The 21249-nt window shown below is 50.8% G+C and overlaps 11 protein-coding genes across 11 annotated transcripts; 9 read left to right on the top strand and 2 right to left on the bottom strand.

Annotated features, from left to right (window-relative positions):
• Positions 1–111: 111 nt before the first annotated feature.
• Positions 112–1476, top strand: BDR25DRAFT_343291 (uncharacterized protein; the record flags this gene model as incomplete). The annotated part of the gene is made up of 2 exons (XM_033693817.1): positions 112–1289; positions 1356–1476. 2 exons carry the CDS (start codon positions 112–114, stop codon positions 1474–1476), a joined length of 1299 nt encoding a protein of 432 aa, XP_033546902.1.
• Positions 1477–1738: 262 nt separating this feature from the next.
• On the bottom strand, positions 1739–2808 carry BDR25DRAFT_325778 (uncharacterized protein; the record flags this gene model as incomplete). The annotated part of the gene is made up of 2 exons (XM_033692233.1): positions 1739–2542; positions 2605–2808. The coding sequence occupies 2 exons, from the start codon at positions 2806–2808 to the stop codon at positions 1739–1741; spliced, it is 1008 nt and encodes a 335-aa protein (XP_033546901.1).
• A 1158-nt stretch (positions 2809–3966) lies between these two features.
• Positions 3967–4449, bottom strand: BDR25DRAFT_314810 (uncharacterized protein; the record flags this gene model as incomplete). The annotated part of the gene is made up of 1 exon (XM_033691484.1): positions 3967–4449. One exon carries the CDS (start codon positions 4447–4449, stop codon positions 3967–3969), a length of 483 nt encoding a protein of 160 aa, XP_033546900.1.
• Positions 4450–5288: 839 nt separating this feature from the next.
• BDR25DRAFT_227079 (alpha-1,2-mannosyltransferase Kre5) lies at positions 5289–7038 on the top strand (the record flags this gene model as incomplete). Its single annotated transcript, XM_033685237.1, has 5 exons — positions 5289–5566; positions 5636–6034; positions 6088–6174; positions 6231–6648; positions 6697–7038. 5 exons carry the CDS (start codon positions 5289–5291, stop codon positions 7036–7038), a joined length of 1524 nt encoding a protein of 507 aa, XP_033546899.1.
• Positions 7039–7559: 521 nt separating this feature from the next.
• Positions 7560–10643, top strand: BDR25DRAFT_304033 (uncharacterized protein). The gene has a single exon (XM_033690123.1). The coding sequence runs from the start codon at positions 7778–7780 to the stop codon at positions 10358–10360; it is 2583 nt and encodes an 860-aa protein (XP_033546898.1). The 5' UTR covers positions 7560–7777; the 3' UTR covers positions 10361–10643.
• A 205-nt stretch (positions 10644–10848) lies between these two features.
• On the top strand, positions 10849–12034 carry BDR25DRAFT_262654 (uncharacterized protein). Its single transcript, XM_033686780.1, has 4 exons — positions 10849–11254; positions 11302–11566; positions 11618–11746; positions 11802–12034. The coding sequence occupies exons 1-4, from the start codon at positions 10961–10963 to the stop codon at positions 11873–11875; spliced, it is 762 nt and encodes a 253-aa protein (XP_033546897.1). The 5' UTR covers positions 10849–10960; the 3' UTR covers positions 11876–12034.
• A 140-nt stretch (positions 12035–12174) lies between these two features.
• BDR25DRAFT_343286 (SAS complex, SAS5 subunit/transcription initiation factor IID, subunit 14) lies at positions 12175–13828 on the top strand. Its single transcript, XM_033693816.1, has 7 exons — positions 12175–12443; positions 12502–12542; positions 12602–12750; positions 12803–12954; positions 13014–13133; positions 13196–13316; positions 13371–13828. Exons 1-7 carry the CDS (start codon positions 12435–12437, stop codon positions 13457–13459), a joined length of 681 nt encoding a protein of 226 aa, XP_033546896.1. The 5' UTR covers positions 12175–12434; the 3' UTR covers positions 13460–13828.
• A 360-nt stretch (positions 13829–14188) lies between these two features.
• On the top strand, positions 14189–16401 carry BDR25DRAFT_262647 (DUF1446-domain-containing protein). The gene is made up of 3 exons (XM_033686779.1): positions 14189–15147; positions 15212–15706; positions 15814–16401. Exons 1-3 carry the CDS (start codon positions 14290–14292, stop codon positions 16378–16380), a joined length of 1920 nt encoding a protein of 639 aa, XP_033546895.1. The 5' UTR covers positions 14189–14289; the 3' UTR covers positions 16381–16401.
• A 353-nt stretch (positions 16402–16754) lies between these two features.
• On the top strand, positions 16755–17875 carry BDR25DRAFT_287683 (NAD(P)-binding protein; the record flags this gene model as incomplete). The annotated part of the gene is made up of 3 exons (XM_033688345.1): positions 16755–17080; positions 17198–17474; positions 17656–17875. The coding sequence occupies exons 1-3, from the start codon at positions 16798–16800 to the stop codon at positions 17873–17875; spliced, it is 780 nt and encodes a 259-aa protein (XP_033546894.1). The 5' UTR covers positions 16755–16797.
• Positions 17876–17950: 75 nt separating this feature from the next.
• BDR25DRAFT_355773 (uncharacterized protein) lies at positions 17951–19190 on the top strand (the record flags this gene model as incomplete). Its single annotated transcript, XM_033695521.1, has 8 exons — positions 17951–17959; positions 17993–18047; positions 18093–18164; positions 18231–18265; positions 18289–18562; positions 18694–18984; positions 19012–19091; positions 19125–19190. 8 exons carry the CDS (start codon positions 17951–17953, stop codon positions 19188–19190), a joined length of 882 nt encoding a protein of 293 aa, XP_033546893.1.
• On the top strand, positions 18985–20685 carry BDR25DRAFT_287679 (t-SNARE). Its single transcript, XM_033688344.1, has 3 exons — positions 18985–19336; positions 19414–19962; positions 20013–20685. Exons 1-3 carry the CDS (start codon positions 19217–19219, stop codon positions 20361–20363), a joined length of 1020 nt encoding a protein of 339 aa, XP_033546892.1. The 5' UTR covers positions 18985–19216; the 3' UTR covers positions 20364–20685.
• Positions 20686–21249: the final 564 nt, after the last annotated feature.

Genomic DNA, 21249 nt, shown 5'->3' with positions numbered 1-21249 from the left:
TCTGGCCATCATCCACATCTTTGTGCAACCTCTATCCGCACCTGGCTTACCTTCGATCGCGCATCCGCTGCTCCATTCGTCTCCTTGTGAAGGAGAGAGGGGGTTACCGGAATGTTTCAGCAAGCTCCACATTACCTGGACTCATCAAATACCCCATTCATTCAGTCTATGAGAGAGAGGAATACCGCAGCCAGAGGTATTGACCAGTTCCTCGCGAATTATGAGCAGAGTTCTATGTTGTCGGCTTCGGATTCTGATAGCCTTGATGATCTAGGCTTCAGGCTGGAAGAATCTCCTTTCGCATCTACAGAACCTTCAAGCGGAGCCTCAACGTCAGATCTCTCATCCTATGTTTTTGGTCAGAACAATGGGACCACGGCTTCTTCATACTATGCTCCTATGCCGCCACCCAACTCGCCACATCTCTGCCCTTCTCAACTGGAACAATTCAACCACCTGAATCCGTACCTAACCAGCAATGCCGCTGCAGCGACCCTGTTCGGCCAACCGATGTCGCCCGTTTGTTCCCTTACCGCCACCCCACAACCACAATGCTCACGTGCGAACCAGCCGTTTAATCGACGATCGCTGAGCCAGGGCTCTACGCCTCTCCCTCATAACCCAGCGTTCTGCCTGCTCCAAGATCCACGTAGAAGGGCAGCAGCGCCTCAGGATGAACAACACCAAGTGAGGCAGGCACCAGGTCAACTCAGAAATCATGCCGCAAATAAGAGGGAAGTCAGGAGTAACCCACCGACCAGCGTACCGATAGACCTGCACATACTAGCAATGGAAAGGGAGGAGGCGTTTATTGGGACGCCACTTGGTCTGTCCATGTCAGTCCCGGGAACACCGATGATGGGAACTACGACTCCGATACAAATCGCGGCATATGGACGCGGAAGCGCTCAACAGCAACAGCCCAGCTTTAGGCATATGAGCCCTGAGGATCAAGCTAGGGAGAGTGGGAGAATTATTGAGATCGGAGCGATGGGTGTATTGAGAAGTCATTCAAGGCAAAGAGAAACGGTGTCTGAGAATTGGAGGGATCTGAGCCGAGTATCCGGTGATAGGAGTGATGTTGTGGATCTAGGGGGAGGTTTGGTGAACGAGAAAGGTGCAAGGGACCAGAAAGTTTGGATCTTGAAACTGGTGGATGAGGTGGAGCACCACCTTCGGCAAGAAGGGGGATACCGAATATCAGGCCTTGAAGGTTGCGATATGATTCGAGAAGCGCTGGGGAAGACCCTCAACCAGGGCGGAGAGGGCGTGAGAGGAGGAAGTGAGATGTAAGTAAAATGGTCATACCTCCGGACTCCCCTTTTATTCAACTAGCTGATTTTTGAGTACGATAGGGACCGTGTTAGTATCAAAGATCATAAGAGCCCCTCGTCATTGATCACTCCAAGCGAAGTCTACACGGATTACAATGATCTGTATATGGCACCTAGCGAAGATGACATGTTCAAATGTTGATAGAGAACTCAGATGGAGTGGATATCCTGGTGGGAGAAGGCTGGTATGGAAAGAAGACCTACTTGAGGGCAAACTTGCTCAGAATAGCGAAGCTGTTGTTGGATTTCGATATTGCATGGGATAGACTGAAAATAGGGTGCCGTTCTAGGTGTGCTTCGATGTGCTTTGGGTTGGGATATATATGCCATAGATCTCACTGTTTTTAAATCTCTTCACAAATATCTAATATCTTATACATGCAATAGCTTCCCTCAGATCCTAATCAATCACTCTTCCCCACTCCAATAACTCTTCCTCTTCCTAGCAATCCAAGCTCCTCCGCACTCTTAAACGGCATCCTTCCCAGCTCAACATCTCCCTTCCCCTTACTCTTCCTTCTCTTCGCCTTCCCATGCTGCGCCTGAGCGTAATCATCCTGCCAGAAACTGCAACCGAAGATGCATAGCACACAGATCACCACAAAAAGCACCATAACCCCGAAAATAGTGATGAAAAGCGCCCAGATCCCCGAGTCCAGGAAGTCGAGCATTGCAGAGCCCCAAGAAGCGAGCCAGTGCGTCAAAGTGCCCTTCTGACCGAAGGTATCCCAGTCAAGAAAGTTCATGATTTGTTGATTGGAGGATGATTTGAGGCCATAATGACCCCGGCGGACTAGCTCCGCTTTGATAATTTCAAAAGAGACGGGTTCGAGGGCGGAATACACAGGTTTCTGAAGTAGAAGCAACTCGAGCATCATCTGATCTAGACGTTCTAATCTATGTCGGAGCGGGGTGGGGGTTAAATCCGACCAGAGTTCTATGACGTCGAATTGGAAGACAAGAGCGGTGGAATCTTGCACATGGCGTAGAGATTGCGAATACGAAAGACCGAAATATCCACCACCTGCATTAGTCTCGTGACTTGCCTCAAGTTGGCCGCTGGAAACGATGGTTGAGAGAGCGTCAACAGAAATATCTTGGAGGACTTGGTTGGCATAGATTTGGGGGAGCCTGGAGTAGATGGGGTGGATTTGGCGGTTATTTAGCGTGAGAGCGAAGCTATTATATGCAAGGCTGATATTCAGTAGCTAAAAAATAATAAGCTAGAACTTCGACTACATTAGGAATTCAAAGCACAAGTCAGCCATACCAAAGCATTATCATCGTCTCTTTCCGTCCAAGGCCCATCCTCGCCTTTCGAGGTATCCTGGAAGAGAAAAGGACACCCTAGACACGGCAGTTTCGCGATGATGTTGTATCCATCCTCTAGGGTAGTTATTTCCGGGGCAATCCCGGCATTCGTGAAATAAAGCAGCGAGAAGCACGCTACTAGGAATGGGATTAAGGGTTTCATGGCGGATGGTGGGTAAAGACAGATGGAATGTTGAAATCCATTGTGACGGAAGATGTCAGAAGACAAAGAGGCTGAGGTGTCTGGATCAGTGACGCTCGGACCATCGGCACTAAGACATTTGATCATGTGATCGCGTGCCGGCGTTCTTTCCAAGAATAGCCTTGCCTGTCCGCCCATATTCATTACTTGATGTGCAAGCCCTGCGAGTTTGATATATACCCCAACTCCCCCGAGACTGCCCATTGATAAAAGTGTAGGCGAGATGGCGACGCCCAGCAAAGGGTAAATGGGTGCTGAAAGAGGATCTCTCCAGTTTCTTTCCAAGAGGTATCGTTAATCTGGCCGTTGGCAAAAATGAAGTTCCTTTCGACGAGCACTTCGATCTCCCCTGCAACATTTTGCCCTTTTTCGACAATGCTCTAAACAGTGAGTGGGAGAAGGCTAGATTTAAGTTCATCCCCCTCCCTGTCAACGACCTTGGTACATTCACACTCTTCCTATGCCGGGGTACGTATTAGTGCGCAAATACTAGGTTCTTTCTAGTCAGTCTTATGAGTTCCACGCGAGTGTTTTTTTTTTTTTTCAAAATACTCAACACCTAGAAGGCTCTAGTAATTGTCCTAAACACATAATCTAAGAATCCATCTGGTTTTGCACTCTCTGAATATGTACATACGGCTCCCCCCACGCTCTCATATGGTCGTCGATGGGCTGTACACTAGGGGGCACAAGGCAGGTGATTCTTAGGCGTCGGGCCTAGACTTCACCAAAAGACTACCCTTGATTTGTTGGTAGCTGGAATCTGTAGGGACAAAGCTCCAGAAGCATGCCCCAAGTTTGACGCAGTCGATGTGGTTAGCATCTTTCCATATGGGGAATCGACTGGCAGGACATTCCGCCTATCTATCATCTCCCCACCATAATCGATATCCAAATCAATATCCAGCTCATCGCCTTCTAACTTTCCAGTCCGTGTCGTCCAGGGCTTGAAGACGGCAGTAAGCCTAAACTCCCCAACCTCGGTCGGCGAAATCGGCGGGGTTAACAGGACCTTGGGATTGGGTTGCAATGCCATCATATTAAAAACAAGGAATGCCCTTCGAGTCATTCAGTTCGTCGTTCGGTATCAGGCTCGGAACTGAAACCTCAGCCAGCCATTCACCCTTCTTCTTGATCACCAAAGGAAAGTTTGATTGGCTTTGCTTTCTTTTTCGGCTTCTTCACGACCTTAGCATCCTTGACCTTGAGCAGCTTGCCCTCCTCTGGTTCATCTCCTCCAACTCTAACGGCTTTGCGCTTCCTCATGGTTTGACCGGCTTCAACGATGCGGTCCTTAGACTCTCCCTTGTCCCCGCCTTCGAGAGCCAGGTCTGGCTGAAGACTCTTGTCTGTCTTTCCTGTCAGGCTTTCAGGATCTTTGTTCGTGACCAGTGCTTCGTATTCCGCTTTTGAGAGCGACTGGTTGCTGTCTTCTAGAACGTATGTTGGACCATCATCATCATCGTCCTGCTTCATTCGCTTGTTCCGAGGAATGGGCTGCTCGTGACGAACCGAGTCATCTCCAGCAACTTCACCGCGTAGTCGCCGAAGGAAAGCAGGTTGTTGGGCCTCATAGGCGAGATTTTTCGCTTTGAAGCTCATTCTGGGACACAAAGGGTGATGGCGATCATGTGGAAGAAACGGTGCATCCAAAGGTAACACGAGAGGAAAATGCGATGAGACTAATTCCCATCTCTTTCCTCAATTCACCCAGAACCAAAGCCGTGGGTTGTTGAGGTGGCAGTGGTCGGGGTGCAACGGTGGTGGTTTTGATAGGTGTCAGACTCTGCGGGTGGGGGACTCCAAGGCTGGAAAGGGGAACGAATCGCGCCTTCGATCTTGGCAAGATTCGGGGATACGTAAGTCGGTCACATTTTCTATCGCAACCTCCTAAAAGCTTCCCTGGCCGTGAAAAGACCACGACCCAAGGACACTCACAACGCTCTCTATCACCGGATGCAGCCGTACCGGTCGTGTGGCGTAGGCTTTGTCAACAGCGGCTTTCTCCCGTATCGCCGCCATTGTCTTGGCGCTTGCTTCTCTGGACTTTAGACATAACCTCCTGGCCGACATCTTTGCCCGGTTTCCAGCATCGCCGCCCCTTCACGATTTGCCCGTGGCCGTGTAGACCGCGCCGAGCAGGTCTGCAGCTTCCTTCTTATCGGCATACCATCTATCCGACGATTTGATATCATCGCCATAGCGGATTCCTCTCCCGTTCCTTTTTTTTTTTGGAGCCATCTCCAGCCGCTCGTTACCTACATAGATTGTGATACCTCGCCCGAACAAAGCCCTCGCGCCCTTTGCCTCTATCCGAATTGCGCCTTCGACCCGCCACCTTTGTAGTGCGCACACACACTTCCCCGATTGGGTCTGGAAAGGCGCAGAATCGCCATTCGTTCCCAGAGTTTACGTGACGCGCAGGTCAACAGCCAACGCCAATGGGGTTCGTACAAAATCTCGTCAAGAGGATACCGTCTTCAAAAGAAGACCTGCCGAAGCTCGAAGACATCTCTCGCCGCGCAGAGAAGATCTCTCCCCGGTTAGCCTTCTTCCGCCGTCGCATACGTCTGAAAGGAAACTCCACCATCTCCATACCTTTAGGCATAGTCCTACTGTTCCCATGCATTGTCATAATATTAATCCTAATCCTCTTCGTGAGGCATCCTCAGTCGTCGGGGATCATGATGATGCCCGCCGGAGCTCCTCCTTCAATACGGTGAGTACTGCTTCGCCCTCGTGGTCCCCTTGCGGTCTCGTGGACAGGACTAATTCATGTGGCTACTAGGCGGATAAACGACAAATATGACAAAGTATTCGTGAATGGTTGCTTGGAGCCCCAGGTCAACGGACCGCGAGCAAACGCTGCCTTCGTCGTGCTAGCAAGAAACAAGGAGTTGGAGGGTGTTATACAGTCTATAAAGTCGATTGAAAGGCATTTCAACCGCTGGTTCCACTATCCATACGTCTTCCTCAACGACGGTGACTTCAACTCGACTTTCAAAGAGACAGTGCTAAATCACACGAGTGGGCCAGTGGAATGGGGAAAGATTGGTCCGGACATGTGGGGTTACCCAGATTGGGTGGACAAGGCTGTTGCCAAAGAAGGTATCCAGAAGCAGGGTGACGCTGCGATTATGTACGGCGGTATGGAGAGTTATCATCACATGTGCCGCTTTTACTCTGGGTAAGTCCACAGCAGAAAGGCCCCTACAGGAGAATGCTAATGGACCTTACCAGTTTCTTCTACAAGCATGAACTGCTCCAGAAGTACAAATGGTATTGGCGGCTCGAGCCAGAAATCAAATACTTCTGCGACATTACATAGTAATGCCCCCTTACGGCTCTTCCTGATACATTGGTTGGGTACTAACTCTTGATAGCGACCCATTCATTCACATGGAGCGCGAAGGAAAGACCTACGGGTTCACCATCGCTGTGAAGGAACTCAAAGAGACTGTGCCCAACATCTTCCGATATGCATCAGCATACAAGAGAATGAACAATCTCACGTCAAAAGGCTTGTGGGAGATGTTCGTCGAGAAACCCAAGGAGGAGCCAAAGGAGCTTCCGAAGGACGATCCAAAATACAAGAAACCACTCCCGGAGGAGATTCTCAACTCAGAACCGGGCACCGGTTCACTACCCGATATTGACCTGGAAGCAATGGAGGGGGAGAAATACAACATGTGTCATTTTTGGAGTAACTTTGAGATTGCCCGCCTAGACTGGTTCCGCAGCAAAGAGTATAACGACTTCTTTGAGATGATGGATCGCAGTGGTGGATTTTGGATGGAACGGGTAAGTCGTCAAAGTATTTCAGGTGGGAACGGAGCTGATACAATCTAGTGGGGAGATGCTCCGATCCACTCTCTCGCCGCCGGGGCGCTGTTGGGGCCGAAGGATATCCATTACTTCCGCGATTTTGGCTATCGACACACAACAATTCAGCATTGCCCCGCTAATGCACCGGCACGCCAACTCCAACGCATCCCTTGGCTGGAGACGACGACCCTAGATGAAAAGAAACGCATTGAAGAGGATGAATACTGGGCAAGCCCCGATCCACCAAAGGAGAACGGTGTTGGATGCAGATGTAAATGTGACACAGACATAGTTGATGTGGAGGGCAAGCAAGGAAGCTGCCTCGCTGAATGGGTCGAGGTTGCTGGAGGGTGGTCATCACCTTGAGTGGGGCAATGTTTACATGTTTTTCTAATTGCTTCATAATACTTTTTGGAGTATGGGATTACACTGCTGCCGCCTCTGCGGGCTGGTGGTCCTTCTTGTCTTGATCAGATGTTTTACTGGTCAAGGGTACAAAGTTCTGGGATGTCTTGCGGCGTTTGAGAGGGTTCACTGTGTACCCATTGATACATTTACTGTGCGACTACGAACAGCAATACCAGCTTCACGCTTCCAAAGATATCTTATCTGGCGCGGAACAGACACTCCCTGAGAGGTGTCTGGAATGACGACGTGTCATGTGGTTGCATTTCGATATCGGGAGGCCGCTGCCAAGGGCCCCGATATGCACAATGCCCGCCGTTGGTGGGGTTCAAGGCTGCAGAAGATGGTTGCTCAACCCTGCTCCTTCACCCAGACAGCCTCTCTTACACAGGACACCACGCCCCATCCACCAGAGTGCAGTCGCCAGCAAGCAGCGTTTTGCACACTGCATGGGCAGGATAACTTCATTCCTCGCTGTGTCCCGACAAAGAAGCCGTCCGTGCCCTGGCACTGCTGTCCCCGCCCCACCTCATTTCCCCACGCCAGGCTTCCAGTTGACGCCCGTCTACGCTCCGAAGGTTAGGCAGCGTCCGCCCTGCAACCTTGCCCTACATACATGCCATGTTTCGCACCACTTCACCAGCTTCATCCGACCCGTCGTCGTCTATCTCAACGCTCTTCTCTTGATTCCTTTGCTGACATGGCTGATAGCAGCCCAGAGTCTTCCCAGGACCTGAGCTTCCCTCCAGTTCGGGTCAACCGTTCTCTGGCCAGGCTAGACCTGGACGCCCTCATTATGCGTTCCAACCCTCGGCTGCACGCCGAAGAGGCTTCAGGTGCCCTCGACGACAGCACCTACGATATGCTGGCGGAGGATGCGTATGAGACGTCTGACGACGAGGGCCATACTGAGTCACTGGCCTCTACCGATGGCCACACACCCGATGATGTGTCAAGCATCGATGACACGGAGGAGGAGTTCGACGATGGTGATCTTGTCGATGCATCGCAGCAGCTGCCCAACCCCCTCGCTGCATCCTCGAATGAGCCGTTCGACCCTCAGCCACGGACAAGCCCGGATGACAGCGTGATCACTTCGAAGACTGATACACAGTTCGGCGAGGCTTCGCACATCCAGATCGAGGAACACTCTGCAACCGGACAAGACAGCCTGGACGGCTGTGGCATCTTGCGGGTGTTTGACCAAGCCCTTGGGGTCGATGTCCTCCAGCCTTACGATTGCCCCGATATTCGATTCACTGTCAGACTAGCTTTGTCTCAGCGTTTCCTCTCCATCTCAGAGACGTTCAGGGTGATGTATGTGGGAGACTTCCCGGACTGGGCTAAAGACGAGATCACAGGTCAGATTGGAGCAGCGCTCGATGTCAGCTCCCATTCGTCTCGATTCAGTGTTGTTCGAATACACGAAGGAGCGTCTGCCAACAAAGTGCAGCTTGTCGAGTCCCCTAACGTTCTTCTGGACGTAGTTGATTGCACCCCACTCAAGATAATCGAGCGCGCGGGAAAGCCACATAGCATCCAGTTGACGCTAAAGGAGGGGAAGCAGCTCGTCTTCGGTCCAAGCAGGGCTCCTCAGCTCCTTGGCGAATCCAATGCCTTCCAAGCTCCTGATCTTGTGGTTCTCTGTCATTCTGCATTGCAGCCTGAACCAGAGTCAGATTCAGAGATTGAACAGACCAAACAGATACGCTTTGCTCGCAAGACATTTAAAGCGCACAACATTCCCTGTCTCGACATAGGTATGGTTTGGCCCTTTCGTAACTGTCCGAAAGCATTCGCTTTTGACGGTGACAGCCTTCGGCTCTGCGTAGAAGGTCGGCTGGGGTCTGGCCATGAATATCAGATTCTCGACACTCTTCCCATTGATATCTACGGTTTCCTCCAAATCGAACCGTCACAGCTGAATCGGCACTTGGCATACATCAGCGGGTCTCAAGGGGATCCATATCCTCGATCATTCCTAGCTAATGCTAAAGGCAATATGGCACAAGAGCACCTGACAAAAGATCAATCAAGGTGGAGCATGCGCAACATTGTCCCCACCTTTGCGAAAGATGCCCACAGTGCGAATGAAAGCGAATGGTGGCAGAAATTGAAACTGTGTGGAACCGTCCTTGCTCTCATAGTCATGTTGGTGGTATCGTCGATCGCATCAGGATTTTCACTCATTTCTCCACCCAATGTCGCTCAGAAGGAAGTTCTTTCAACAGCATCAACATCCCATTCTTTATGCACCTCAGCACCGGCTACACAGGTCAGTGTTTCTTCTCCATTGGTTAGCCCCATACCGGCAGCTACTTCCGTCATCAAGTCTATATCGAGGGATCTCACAATAGTGAATTCGGAAGAAACCCCTTCTAGAAGTCAGCAGGACCGGTCTTCTTCCTTGAAGGAAGCCAACTCGCAGGGCTTCCAGGTTCAGGTCACTGGAGACCACCAATTCATGCTTACACCTGTGGGGAATCTTGTCAACGGAAGGCGGAAACCCCAGATTCAGATCCAAGTCGTTCGCCATTCCCAGATCGTTCCTGTCCGCATGACTCGATCCAACGATGGCAGCTATACTGTTGACCTTGAGCGGGAATATCCACTAGGCTCTTTCAACGTCAGCATTGTGGCGAGGCGAAAGCCACTGCTCTACCAAGATTTTGAGATCAAGCTCGGATCCAGCAAGTCCAGGATATCCTTCTTGATTGACAACATAAACCATGTGTGCAAGAGCTTGAAGCACGACGTTGCTATGGCGCAGCACAATCTGAAAGATCTATCAAGCCAAGTTACTAAAGGCTTCCATGAAGGGATGGATCGATTGGAAGACAGTGCCGCAGCTGCATTTGGGCAAACAAGGCATTGGACACATCGAATTCAACATTCAACTCAGAGCGCTGCAGGGCATCTTCAGGGGGCTTCGAGAGTGGCTTGCCATCATTTGAGTGCTGGAGCCAAAGTCACGAAGGACGTCGCGACATTCATTCGTCAAAACTTGCAGGGCAGCACCTCTCGCTTTTCAGGATTGGTGCAGCAATTACCTGGAGTGCGTATACCTACTCTTTGGGAGACCACCCGTAGAGTACGTACATCACGAAACATTCACAAAGCTCGCAAAAACGCTCTTCGGTTATGGGAGAAAGCTAAGAAAGCGGATCGGAAAGCACGGGAACGCTCAGAGAAGGAGATGGAGAAGCACAAGCGGATCATGGATCGCAAGGGACGCAAACTACGGATCAAGGCGCAGAAGCTGAGAGACAGGAGCAGGGGTTAGGACTCCTGGCAAGCTCTGAGGTAGATCTATCGTCATCATTGTCATCATGAGAAGGCGTTTGTGATTGTTTGCCTGAAGGGTCGCAGGGCATGCGGAGTCCGGGATGAGAAGCACATATTGGCAAATGACACCGCGAGGAAACACAATACCCAGGTGCCTTCGGATTGCACGCTCTTGGTTGCGGTTGTGGCGCTTGGTGACCTAGTTATATGATGGGGAACGAATGCTTATATCTGTGGTAACTGAATTGTATTTCGTAATTACTGCACATGTGTGCCTTATATTGGCTTCGAATGTCCTTTCTGTATTACTGTCAAAGAGTCTTGGAAAGTCAAAAAGAGGCGTCAACATACTCCAGGCAGATCCAGGCTTCAGTCGGTGAGTGCATCGCACGTGCCTGATAGGCTGCCTTTCCAAAAAGGGCTAGCGCGATAGGCGGAGAGTGTTTGGTGTGCCCCTCCACAAAAATCGCCGTATGCAAGGGCTCACTTTCTTCAAACAACACACGGAAACAAGCTTCACCTGCGTTTCCTCCGTTCTAATACTACTGTCCGTCCTCCACTAACTCTTTACGCGACACTGTCTATTGTTTCCGCCAACATGGCTGACGCTAAACCTGATTCCTCGGCTGGACAGGCCGCCGCTCCTGGTCCCACCATCACGAAAGACGAGACAGAGCAGGTAGCGACTAGCGCTACTGAGGCTTCAAAACCAGCCGAAGAAAAGCCAGCTTCATCTATCACCGAGACTGTTTCCAGCTCCGCAACGACTGCCACCTCTACCGTCAAGGACAATGTTTTCTCGATGTTTGGCGGTGGACCCAAGAAGGAGAAGAAGGAAGAGGAAGACGACGTCACTGAGCCGTCGGGTTCTTCCAAGGCAAAGGCTGCAGAAGTAGGCTGGCCCTACCATTGTCCGCACACTCTACTAATACCTTCCAGGGCGAGAATCCCGAGAACGAAGAGCCCGACGTTCACTTCGAACCTGTGGTTCGCTTGACGGAGAAGGTTGAGACCAAGACCAACGAAGAGCTCGAGGAGCAAGTCTTCAAGATGAGAGCCAAGCTGTTCAAGTTCGACAGGGAGTCTCGAGAGTGGAAGGAGCGAGGAACTGGTGACGTCCGGTTACTTAAGCACAAGGAGAATGGCAAGACTCGTTTGGTCATGAGAAGGGACAAGACCCTCAAAGTTTGCGCCAACCACTATGGTATGGAACCCCGATTTTGGAGACGCAAAGCTATTACTGATGTGTGTCTAGTTGTTCCCGACATGAAGCTGTCGCCCAACGTAGGTAGCGACCGCAGCTGGGTGTGGAACGCCGCCGCCGACGTCAGTGAGGGTGAGCCAGAAGCTCAAACCCTTGCGATTCGATTTGCAAACAGCGAGAGTAAGTGAAACCCCCTCTTCTGGATTTGAGCCACCCTAACTTGAACTCAAAACAGATGCCAACCTCTTCAAGGAGGCCTTCATTAAGGCCCAGCAAGAGAATGAGGCTCTTTTCAAGGCGGCGGAGTAGGCGGTGGATTCACAGCCGGAAACGGGTGGGAAGGAGCATTCGGAGGACTGACACGGACTTTTTGGCGAAGCACACCCAACCATTACACAACGGTAGAAGACCCATACTGCACATAGATAGTATCAAATTGGCGCGGCAATAGTGCCCGCGACTCTCCCCCAATTATTACACGCCTGCACATGATGAGCACATGGCGAAAAGTGAAATCGAGGTTTGAAACCAGCTTCGGTAGGTGTCGCGACATTCCAAAGAAAGGGAGACGCGCCACACACCGCACTTTAGTCTATCCCAAATCTGCTGTCAACTTCACCGTACGACCGCATCGAGGCACCCCTAGTCCTAGAGGCGGATATATTTACACTGCAGGATCTCGCGCGCCAAGCCTTTTGTATTTGTTCTTCCCGCTGGCTGCATCCCCGCTGGCGCTTTCGCCAAAGACCCGCCTCCGCCTTCACCTTAAACCGACAGCCGCATATAAAACGCGCCAGACCCTCGCGCGTTATCTCCACCACCACACCCCAACCTTGGTCTATCCTGCGACTGCAATTCTTCATTCATCATGCCAGACGTGAGCACCCTCGCTTCCGTGGCTTCGCTCAGCGATGCACGCGCTAACCCCGCCGTAGGTCAAGAGACAGGTGAAGATAATCACCACCCAGAAGCCCATGTACGTATATACGCTGTTCGCACGCGTCTCTCGCATTGAGCTCACATAGGCACCAATAGTGCCGAGCCCTCGCCTATGGAGGGTTTCCCAATGCGGTCTTGGACAATCGAGATCTGGCTGCTCGACGAGAGCGGAGCAGAAGTACAAGCAAATGTCTTCGAGAAGGCTGTCTACAATCTACATCCGTCGTTCCCCAAGAATAAGCAGAGTAAGGCGATCCAACACAAAAGATGATGAAGACCAATGCTAACGAATCCTAGCCTTTAAGAAACCCCCGTTCCGAATCGAGGAGAAGGGATGGGGCGAGTTCGACATGACAATCGTCTTGACAGCTTTCCATAAGGGCGGCGACCACACTCTCGAGCATGACCTCAATTTCCAGAGTGAACGCTACGAGGCTAAACACACCGTGGTCAGTCCAGAACGAGCATGCAAAGCGGGGTATTAGGATCGTGCTGATGGGCAATGTAGAACTTCAGGAACCCGCGACCAGAGCTCCTCGCTCTGCTAAGGGAGTCCGGCCCCGCTGGCGACGAGAACGGCGTCCGCGGGAAGGCGGGTGGTGAGAAGAAGAAGAGGAAGGATAAGAACGTATGTTTCACCTTCAGCTACAGATTTTCGGGTGGTGACGCTAATCCGCACTTGCTCAACAGGTCGACATGGAAAAGCTGGCCGACGGTCTTCAGAAGCTGAGCGAAGACGACCTCCTGCACGTCGTCACCATGGTGCATGATAACAAAACAAGCGAGACCTATACGAAGAATGACGTTGAGAGTAAGTTTGGCTGTTGCCAAGAGAGTGATTCTCCGTTTGCTAAACTGCGCGCAGATGGCGAGTTTCACGTCGATCTCTACACGCTCCCTGACAACCTGGTGAAGATGCTATGGGACTTTACTGCCTCTAAGACCGATTTATAAGCATGACCGCTTTCCCTCGCTAGTCTAATCGACATGCCTTGAGGGTCCTCGAGTAAAACCCGACCTCTTCAACTTCTGCCAAAGACGTGCATCAATGACTCGACCTCTAGAGCTGCTCATCATCTTCATTCATGCGCTTAGACCAGCAGGCCTTAGGTGAGGTTCCACAGCGCACCTGGCGTTCTACCATTTCCTTTCTTTATGTTTAAAATTTCATGGTAAGGTGGTCGTCGGTCTCTTTATCCGGATGATATCTTTTCCTCTCTGTGTTTAATCCTAGCTTCGGAGTTTTGGCAAAAGTAGGTCGGGCGACATGGACATGGTCCGGGTCAGATGAGCGACTTGATAGGTGAATTGACTAGTAGATCGTATTTCAACATCTCTTAATCACGTCTATCTATTACAACTCTCGTCCTCTGATGGGAGGATAAGAAAGGGAATTCTTTGCTCCGCAAGGCCTGCGGATCGGGCCGCACCTACAGCCTGTTATCGCATAACATGGAACGTAACGAGGGTGTATTTAAGCTACTAATCCTGTCCTAGAATTAAGGGAGATATGAGAAAGAGCTAATTCTTGTTACAACCAGGATCTCAGTAATGCCCCGTTGTAAGTGCCAATGCGTCATACTTTGTGTTCATAGCCCTACCACGCTAATGATTCATTAGCCCAACCCCACACCATACGGACACTTTTGCGCGTGCTTCTCCGAATCTCTGATCACCCATCACCCGCCGTTCCGACTTTGCGAGTGCTATGATCCCAAAGGATCCGCCCTTCATCATGTCTCCAACCCTCCTCACCTCCCGCATTCTCTTTCACCGCTGTCCTAATGGCATCCTCTCCTAACTGTGAGCCGAGCGTTGCTCAATCCGTACGACGCCCCATCCGCATCGGGGGCGCCAGTGGCGGATTTACGGACCGTGTAGCTGCTATTTCACGACTTGCGTCTGATCCATCCGTCGACGCCATTGTCGGAGATTGGCTGTCTGAAAACGTAATGACAGGCTACGGAGCCGGGAAAGCTAAACACCTACAACACGAACGCGAACGTGGATCGCCGTTTTCATTTGAAGAGAAAGTACAGAGTGCGAATTTCGCGGGTACTTTTTTGCAATGCTTTGAGCCTGCTATTGCAGACCTTAAACGGAATGAAGCAAAATTGGTAGTGAATGCAGGGGCGAATGATACGGAATTACTTGCTGAGGTGGTGCGGAAGATGTGTTTAGAACGGGATTCCTGGGAGGCGAAAGTAGCGTGGGTTGAGGGCGATGAGGTTACAGGACAGTTTATGGAGCTGGTGAAGAAGGGACAGGAATTTCTGAACTTGTGCGATGGGAGGACGTTAGAGGAGTGGGGGTTTGAGCCTATTTGCGCACAGGCATATCTGGGGAGTTTAGGGATTACAGAGGCATTGAGGCAAGGGGCGGATATCGTGATTTGTGGGAGAGTAAGTGATGCGGCGCCGACGATTGGTTTGAGTGCTTGGTGGCATGGTTGGAGGGCTGATATGTGGGATCGGCTTGCTGGGGCGTTGGTGGCAGGGCATTTGATTGAGTGTAGTGCATTTATTACGGGTGGGTATTACAGTAGGTTTAAAGATCTTATGAGAGAGAAGAAGCATCTTAATCTAGGGTTTCCGATTGCGGAGGTGGAAGACACGGGAGAATGTGTTATTACGAAGGAGAAGGTGGGTTTCTGCTCAAAAGTGTTGACAATAGAATGATTGAAGAAGCTGACGACCACACCTGCAGGATACAGGAGGCATTGTCAACACCGAAACCGTGACTTCCCAGCTCGTCTACGAAATCTCAGGTCCATTATACTTTAACTCCGACGTCGTTGCCAATCTCGAGGACGTTTGCGCTGAACAACTCTCTCCTGATCGTGTACGAGTCTCTGGTATCACTGGCACACCGCCACCTCCTACGACTCGTGTGGGCATAACCGCTCACGGAGGCTTCCAAGCAGAATGGCATTTCTATCTTGTAGGCCTCGATATGGAAGAGAAGGTTCAGTGGATGGAGGAGCAGGCTCGATATGCGATTGGGGAGGACCTGATTAAGCAATTTACGTTGTTGAAGTTTCAGCTCAGCGGATACACGGGCTTAAGTAATGAAGCCAGTCAGGATCGGAGTACCGCGGATTTTAGGATTTTTGCGCAGGCAAAAAGGAAGGAGTTGTTTGATGGGAGTAAACCAGACGGGTTTGCGAGGAGGCTCTATGAGACGGTTTTGCAGAGCTGTCCGGTGAGTTGCACGATACTGGCTGGCCTCACTACTAGATTTTGCGGACCCCTCCGATCCTTCAATTCAGAACGGACGAGAATCAATTCATGCTAACCGGCTACCACCAGGGCGTCTCACGAAGCAACGACCTCAGGCAATCCCTCCCGAAACCATACTTCGAATACTTCGTTACCTTAATCCCCCAATCAGTTTGCACCCACCGCACCCACTTCTTCTTCTCCAACCTTCCCCCAATACCCATCCCTTCTCCCCCAACCACCCGCATCTACCCACCCCAAACCTCCTACGAGACTGCCTCCCCCACCCCCCTCCTCTCCTTCGGCCTTACAACTCTCGCCCCCCTCGGCTCCATCACGCTCGCCCGTTCCGGTGACAAAGCCTCCGACGCCAACGTCGGGTTTTTCGTCCGCCATCCCGACGAATGGGATTGGCTGCGATCCTTCCTAACGGTTGAGAAGCTGAAGGAGTTGTTAGGGAGTGATTGGAGTGGGGGAAGGATTGATAGGTTTGAGATGCGGGGACTGAGGGTGGTCCATTTTTTGCTCAAGAATCATTTGGATCGGGGATATAATTCTACGGGCGGGTTGGATACGTTGGCGAAGAATTTGGGGGAATTTTTGAGGGGAAGGAGTGTGGACGTGCCGGTGAGGTTTTTGGAGAGGGGTTGGGTTTAGGGCAGTGTTAGGCAAATGGACAGAGCAGGGTTTTCATGGTAGAAATACTTCAGAACAGTGGTGCCTCTTTATCGTAGAGGAACAGTTAACATAGATGAAAATATATGAAGATAGCAACTACCCCTCTTATGTTTATGCAAGGCAACACCCACCTCGGCTTCGAGTATTGCGTGTTTACAATATCTGTCATATGCACAGGAAGGGCAAAGTAGCAGTGCGCATTTTGGATATTGCCGAAATGCGTCATTAGCGTACAATTGATCCACGGCTTTCTCCCAATCGGAAGAGCATATCCGGGTTTCTTATATCATGCCGTACCAACTAAATACACAGCCTTTAGTCCATACATAATCTCACGCATATCCGTCCCCAAAAACGTGACTTTCTATCCTTTCCCACTCCATCTAAAACTTCAAAATGTTACTCTCATCAAAAGTCATCGCCCTAACAGGCGGAGCCTCAGGCATCGGGCTCGCCACCGCCCATCTCCTTGCGAGTCGGGGCGCTATCATATCAATCGCGGACGTCAACAAAGAAGCACTCGACGTAGCCGCAAATGAGATCCGCACGAAACATGGCGCTGAGGTTATGTCTATGGTTGTGGATGTCAGGAAACCGGAGCAAGTGGAAAAGTGGATAAAGAGTGTTGTAGGGAAGTATGGAAGGCTAGATGGCGCGGCAAATTTGGCCGGGGTTATTGGTACGTCTGGTCCAGGTCCAGGTCCTTCGACGGCGAAGATTGTATGGTTGTGATAGGGTGTGACTTAGAATTGGAAGGTCTGTAGCTTTTGTGTTGTACTGTGCTGATTCTTTCTAGGAAAGTCTATCGGCGTAAAAGGCATAACCGCCCAAGATATTTCCGAATGGGATTTCATCATGGACGTCAATCTCAAAGGCGTCATGCTCTGTCTTAAATCCCAACTTCAAGTTATTTCTAAAGGTGGAGCCATTGTCAATGCGGCAAGTATTGCGGGGTTGCAAGGCCGCCCAAATAATGCGGCTTATGCGGCGAGCAAACATGGCGTTATTGGGCTAACGAGGAGTGCGGCGAAAGAGGTGGGTGCGAAAGGCGTGAGGGTGAATTGTATCTGTCCGTAAGTGCTTTATTTCTGGTCTATGTGAGAGGGTATCTGATGGCTTTGGCTGGGCCTGGTGCTGGCCTGGGTTCTGTCTTGCTCAATTTTGGGAGGGCGATCTACTCGAGTTGATTTACGCCGGAGATTTAAGAGTATATGCGGCATGGCCCGGGCATGACTGGTTAACAAGAGATGGCAGTGGATACATTGAAACTCCTATGAACGCTTCTGCACGAGCGATAGCCGAAAGCAGTGGAACGGGGGAGGATAAGCATCGGAACTCTGAAGCTATGGGTGTGGCGTTAAAGAGAAGTGGGAAGGCGGAGGAGGTGGCGAGTTTGATCGCCTTCTTGCTTGGTGATGAGAGTAAGTTTATCACAGGCGCGAGTTATAGTATTGACGGCGGGTGGAATTGCTGAAGTTTCGTGCTTGGAGGGGAAACTCTTGTAGGCGAGAGATAAGTGTGAGAGAGGTAGATTATAGACGGAGGGTGGATGAAGGCGGTAGGTATGGCAACAGCTAATTACTATTACTAGTACTACGTTGTGGTGCACGCCATTGTTTCAAATCACCGACCGAAATTGAGAGCCCGTTAGAAACTTTCAGTCTCTCCGGAGTTGCTGTGACCCCCTGAAGCGCACCGACAATGTACAAAACTTCGGCTGGTACCACAGAAGTCTCACCGGCGATTAACGGATGTAGATATAGGTGATCAAAAGCGGGGGAACGAATAGACGCTAACTCGCCTTCTAACTTGATAAATTACTTAATCAGAGCTGATTAGAATATTTCCTCCGTGCTACTCCATAGTATGAACAACTGATTGCCCAAGACCTTCTCTACAATGACGCACTCGCAACTCATAGGGTCCGACATGTCTGAATTGAAAGCCAAGACTATAGGAGCCGGAAAGGTCGTACGCTGCCTTACCATGGCGCTATATCATAATCCTGTCACTTTAGTAGCCATTATATATAATGCTGGCCCAGAGTTCGCACACGGGATCTTCGCTACGAGCTCGGCCCTGTCTTCTTTCGTCGTTAACAGGGCCTTGTTGTTGAAGTCTCCTTCCATCTTCTCAACCGTCGCAATCAACGACCAGGAACGTGGGTTATTTTGACATTCTTCCTAGTTCTAGCAAGAGGTCTAAAAGTTGGTATATATCCAAGTTTAGGCGAGATGCGGTAATAAGTGTTCTGCTCCTGATAAATCTACAAGGACATCCACTGATGGGAAGTCTTGCAGAAGATCGCGAATCAGATTAGGCGAATCAGTTCTGTTTGTGAGGGTCGAAGGGGATTGTGTAAATTCCATGAGACGTGTAAGTTGAGTTTTATTCAACGGCCGAGAGTTGGGTTGTTCCTTGTTCTATTCTTAGGCTCGTTCATGCCAATGGTGGTGTGGAACAAGGCTGTGGATATCCCCGCTCGTTTAGCCATGTCAAGCTTAGTTATCACGTGCATTTCGGCTGCAGTAGGGGTGTCCAGCGGTGACGTTTCCTGGGGCTTGGAGACTGGGCAACATGCTCGTCGCATTTAATTATCACCTCTTGCAGCCGACGACAAATTTGCCGTGGTGCTGACATTCCCCCGACTCAATCGCTCCTTCATTACTTTCCACCCCAAGGTTCAATTGGTGCGATTAGTCACTGGTTGTTCTCTTTGATAGTTTTCCCGGAGCTTCCGCACAACTACATATCCACGCTCGGCATTCCGACTCATTCCAATCTCCTGAGTCACCACACCCAACAATAGCCCAGCATGTCTGGATACCAGCAGTACTCAGGAAATCCCTATGGCCAGGAAGAAGCTGGCTATAGCGGATCAAACCCGTACGAAGGCGCACCTGGTGGTTATGGAGCTTCGAACCCGTATGGTGGTGTAAGCTTGCCTTTGTTGCCCACTATGAGGGTGCATATATTTTGAGTTGTGAGCACTGAACTGACTTAATGCAATAGCAAGAGGAGCGGTTGAATCCACATCCACCGCTACAGCATGGCGACTCGAACTACTCTCAGCCCTCCCAGTACTCAATGAGCGCACCTCCAACACACCAGGGTGGCGCGTCGCTGAGCCGCGAAGATTTCCTGGCTCGCATCGAGGGGGCTAAGGGCAGGATCACCCAGCTCACATCGAGCATCCAGCATATTGCAACAATGCACCAGCGCATGCTGTCGTCACCTGATACCAGCGCATCGGCTCAACTGGAGAGCATTGTATCAGAGACTCAGGTTCGGAACACGCAGATCAAAGATGAGATAAAATTCCTCGAGCATGACGCGGCGCGAGAGCCGAACAACACGTTTAAGAAGAGTCAAGTGGACACATTGAAGCGCAACTTCAAGGCCCAGTTGGAGGATTTCCAGAATGAAGAGTCGTCTTACTCAAAACGTTATCGCGAAGCTATTGCCAGGCAGTACCGCATTGTCAACCCGGACGCGACGGAGCAGGAGGTTCAAGAGGCGGCGAACGCTGACTGGGGCGATGAGGGTATCTTTCAGACTGCGGTAGGTTGTTATCCAAGGCGTCTTGAAGGTTGCTGACAGATTGATGACAGCTCAAGAGCAACCGTAGCGGACAGGCTTCGAGTGTCCTTGGCGCAGTTCGGGCGCGGCACAACGACATCCAACGTATCGAGAAGACACTGGAACAGCTTGCTTTGCTGTTCAACCAACTTAACGAAGCAGTTGCCTACCAAGAAGAACCAGTCAAAAAGGTCGAAGATGGGACTACAAATGTCCTTAGCGACACCGGAAATGCCAACAAGCAGTTAGATTCGGGCATCGCAAGTGCTAGGCGCGCAAGGAAGCTCAAGTGGTGGACGCTACTTACGTTCATCGCCATCATCTGTATTCTTGCTCTGATTTTGGGCCTATACTTTGGATTGAGGAACAACGGCGGCAAGTAGAGGGTGGTTGGGAGTGCCTAGCCTGCGGTGTGGGAGAGGGTCAGAAGTTCGCAAAGGATAGGCTACGAATGTATTCATTCGCTGTTTATAATGTTAATAGCAGACTGCAATTTGAAGCTTCGTTGTAGATACGAAGCGAGTTCGGAAGTAATTCGACACAAAGCAACTTTGGGAAGCAATAATAAGGACACTGTAGAAGGAATAATAAGGACACTGTAGAAGGAATAACAAGGACACTGTGGAAGTAATAATAAGGACACTGGGGAACTTGGAGTACGACTGCTCCCTGTAAACGGACTGTCTGCGCACTTGGGATTTCTCGTCTCCGTGAACGGTTCCTCCAGTTGCTAATCCCCAATCTATTTTAGCGCTGATTGGATGCGATAACACGCCATTGGAGATGCGACAGAAAATCGAGAATGAGTGGACCTCCCGCCTCCCGCCTCCAAATCGACCTTGGAAGACGGGATGTCGCAGTGACATGCAGCCAAAGAAGAAACCGTCACTGGGGATAGGCCAGGATGATGCAGGCGTGGCGCTGGAGGTGGCGTTCGGCAGGCGCAGAGTGGCGCCTAAGGGCAAATTTAATATGGATCAACAATTGACGATGGGAAAAATGACGGTGGACGCGTTTCAGAGCCTGCGGTGAGGCACCTGCGGACGTGGTGCAGAGAAGCTCGATCGGCGACAGGCCCGGTTTTCTTAACGCTACTTCTGTGTGTTGTTGGCTACTGGGGCGAGACCTGAACACACCAGGCCAGACCTTGATTGAGGTTGCCAATCTCGCTTCAAGCCTCTGCTACCTTCTGCCACCCCACCCAATCAGCGACTGCATTCCACTGTGCTTTCCATTGATATAAACCCCCTTAAACGGCACCTCCCCCAA

The sequence above is a fragment of the Lindgomyces ingoldianus genome (genome assembly GCF_010093535.1).
Source record: "Lindgomyces ingoldianus strain ATCC 200398 unplaced genomic scaffold BDR25scaffold_18, whole genome shotgun sequence".
Lineage (NCBI taxonomy): Eukaryota > Fungi > Ascomycota > Dothideomycetes > Pleosporales > Lindgomycetaceae > Lindgomyces > Lindgomyces ingoldianus.
Note: the sequence above shows the minus strand (reverse complement) of the source record. Positions and strands in the feature narration are given on the sequence as shown.

Bases quoted from the DNA above. Each gene is read 5' to 3' on its own strand.
- BDR25DRAFT_304033 (XM_033690123.1), top strand. From the start codon at position 7,778: ATGGCTGATAGCAGCCCAGAGTCTTCCCAGGACCTGAGCTTCCCTCCA.
- BDR25DRAFT_262654 (XM_033686780.1), top strand. From the start codon at position 10,961: ATGGCTGACGCTAAACCTGATTCCTCGGCTGGACAGGCCGCCGCTCCT. The intron at 11,567-11,617 runs GTATGGAACCCC...ATGTGTGTCTAG, and splicing joins AGTTTGCGCCAACCACTATG to TTGTTCCCGACATGAAGCTG. The intron at 11,747-11,801 runs GTAAGTGAAACC...AACTCAAAACAG, and splicing joins TCGATTTGCAAACAGCGAGA to ATGCCAACCTCTTCAAGGAG.
- BDR25DRAFT_343286 (XM_033693816.1), top strand. The intron at 12,543-12,601 runs GTACGTATATAC...AGGCACCAATAG, and splicing joins ATCACCACCCAGAAGCCCAT to TGCCGAGCCCTCGCCTATGG. The intron at 12,955-13,013 runs GTCAGTCCAGAA...TGGGCAATGTAG, and splicing joins ACGAGGCTAAACACACCGTG to AACTTCAGGAACCCGCGACC.
- BDR25DRAFT_262647 (XM_033686779.1), top strand. From the start codon at position 14,290: ATGGCATCCTCTCCTAACTGTGAGCCGAGCGTTGCTCAATCCGTACGA. The intron at 15,148-15,211 runs GTGGGTTTCTGC...CCACACCTGCAG, and splicing joins GTGTTATTACGAAGGAGAAG to GATACAGGAGGCATTGTCAA. The intron at 15,707-15,813 runs GTGAGTTGCACG...GGCTACCACCAG, and splicing joins CGGTTTTGCAGAGCTGTCCG to GGCGTCTCACGAAGCAACGA.
- BDR25DRAFT_287679 (XM_033688344.1), top strand. From the start codon at position 19,217: ATGTCTGGATACCAGCAGTACTCAGGAAATCCCTATGGCCAGGAAGAA. The intron at 19,337-19,413 runs GTAAGCTTGCCT...TTAATGCAATAG, and splicing joins CTTCGAACCCGTATGGTGGT to CAAGAGGAGCGGTTGAATCC. The intron at 19,963-20,012 runs GTAGGTTGTTAT...GATTGATGACAG, and splicing joins AGGGTATCTTTCAGACTGCG to CTCAAGAGCAACCGTAGCGG.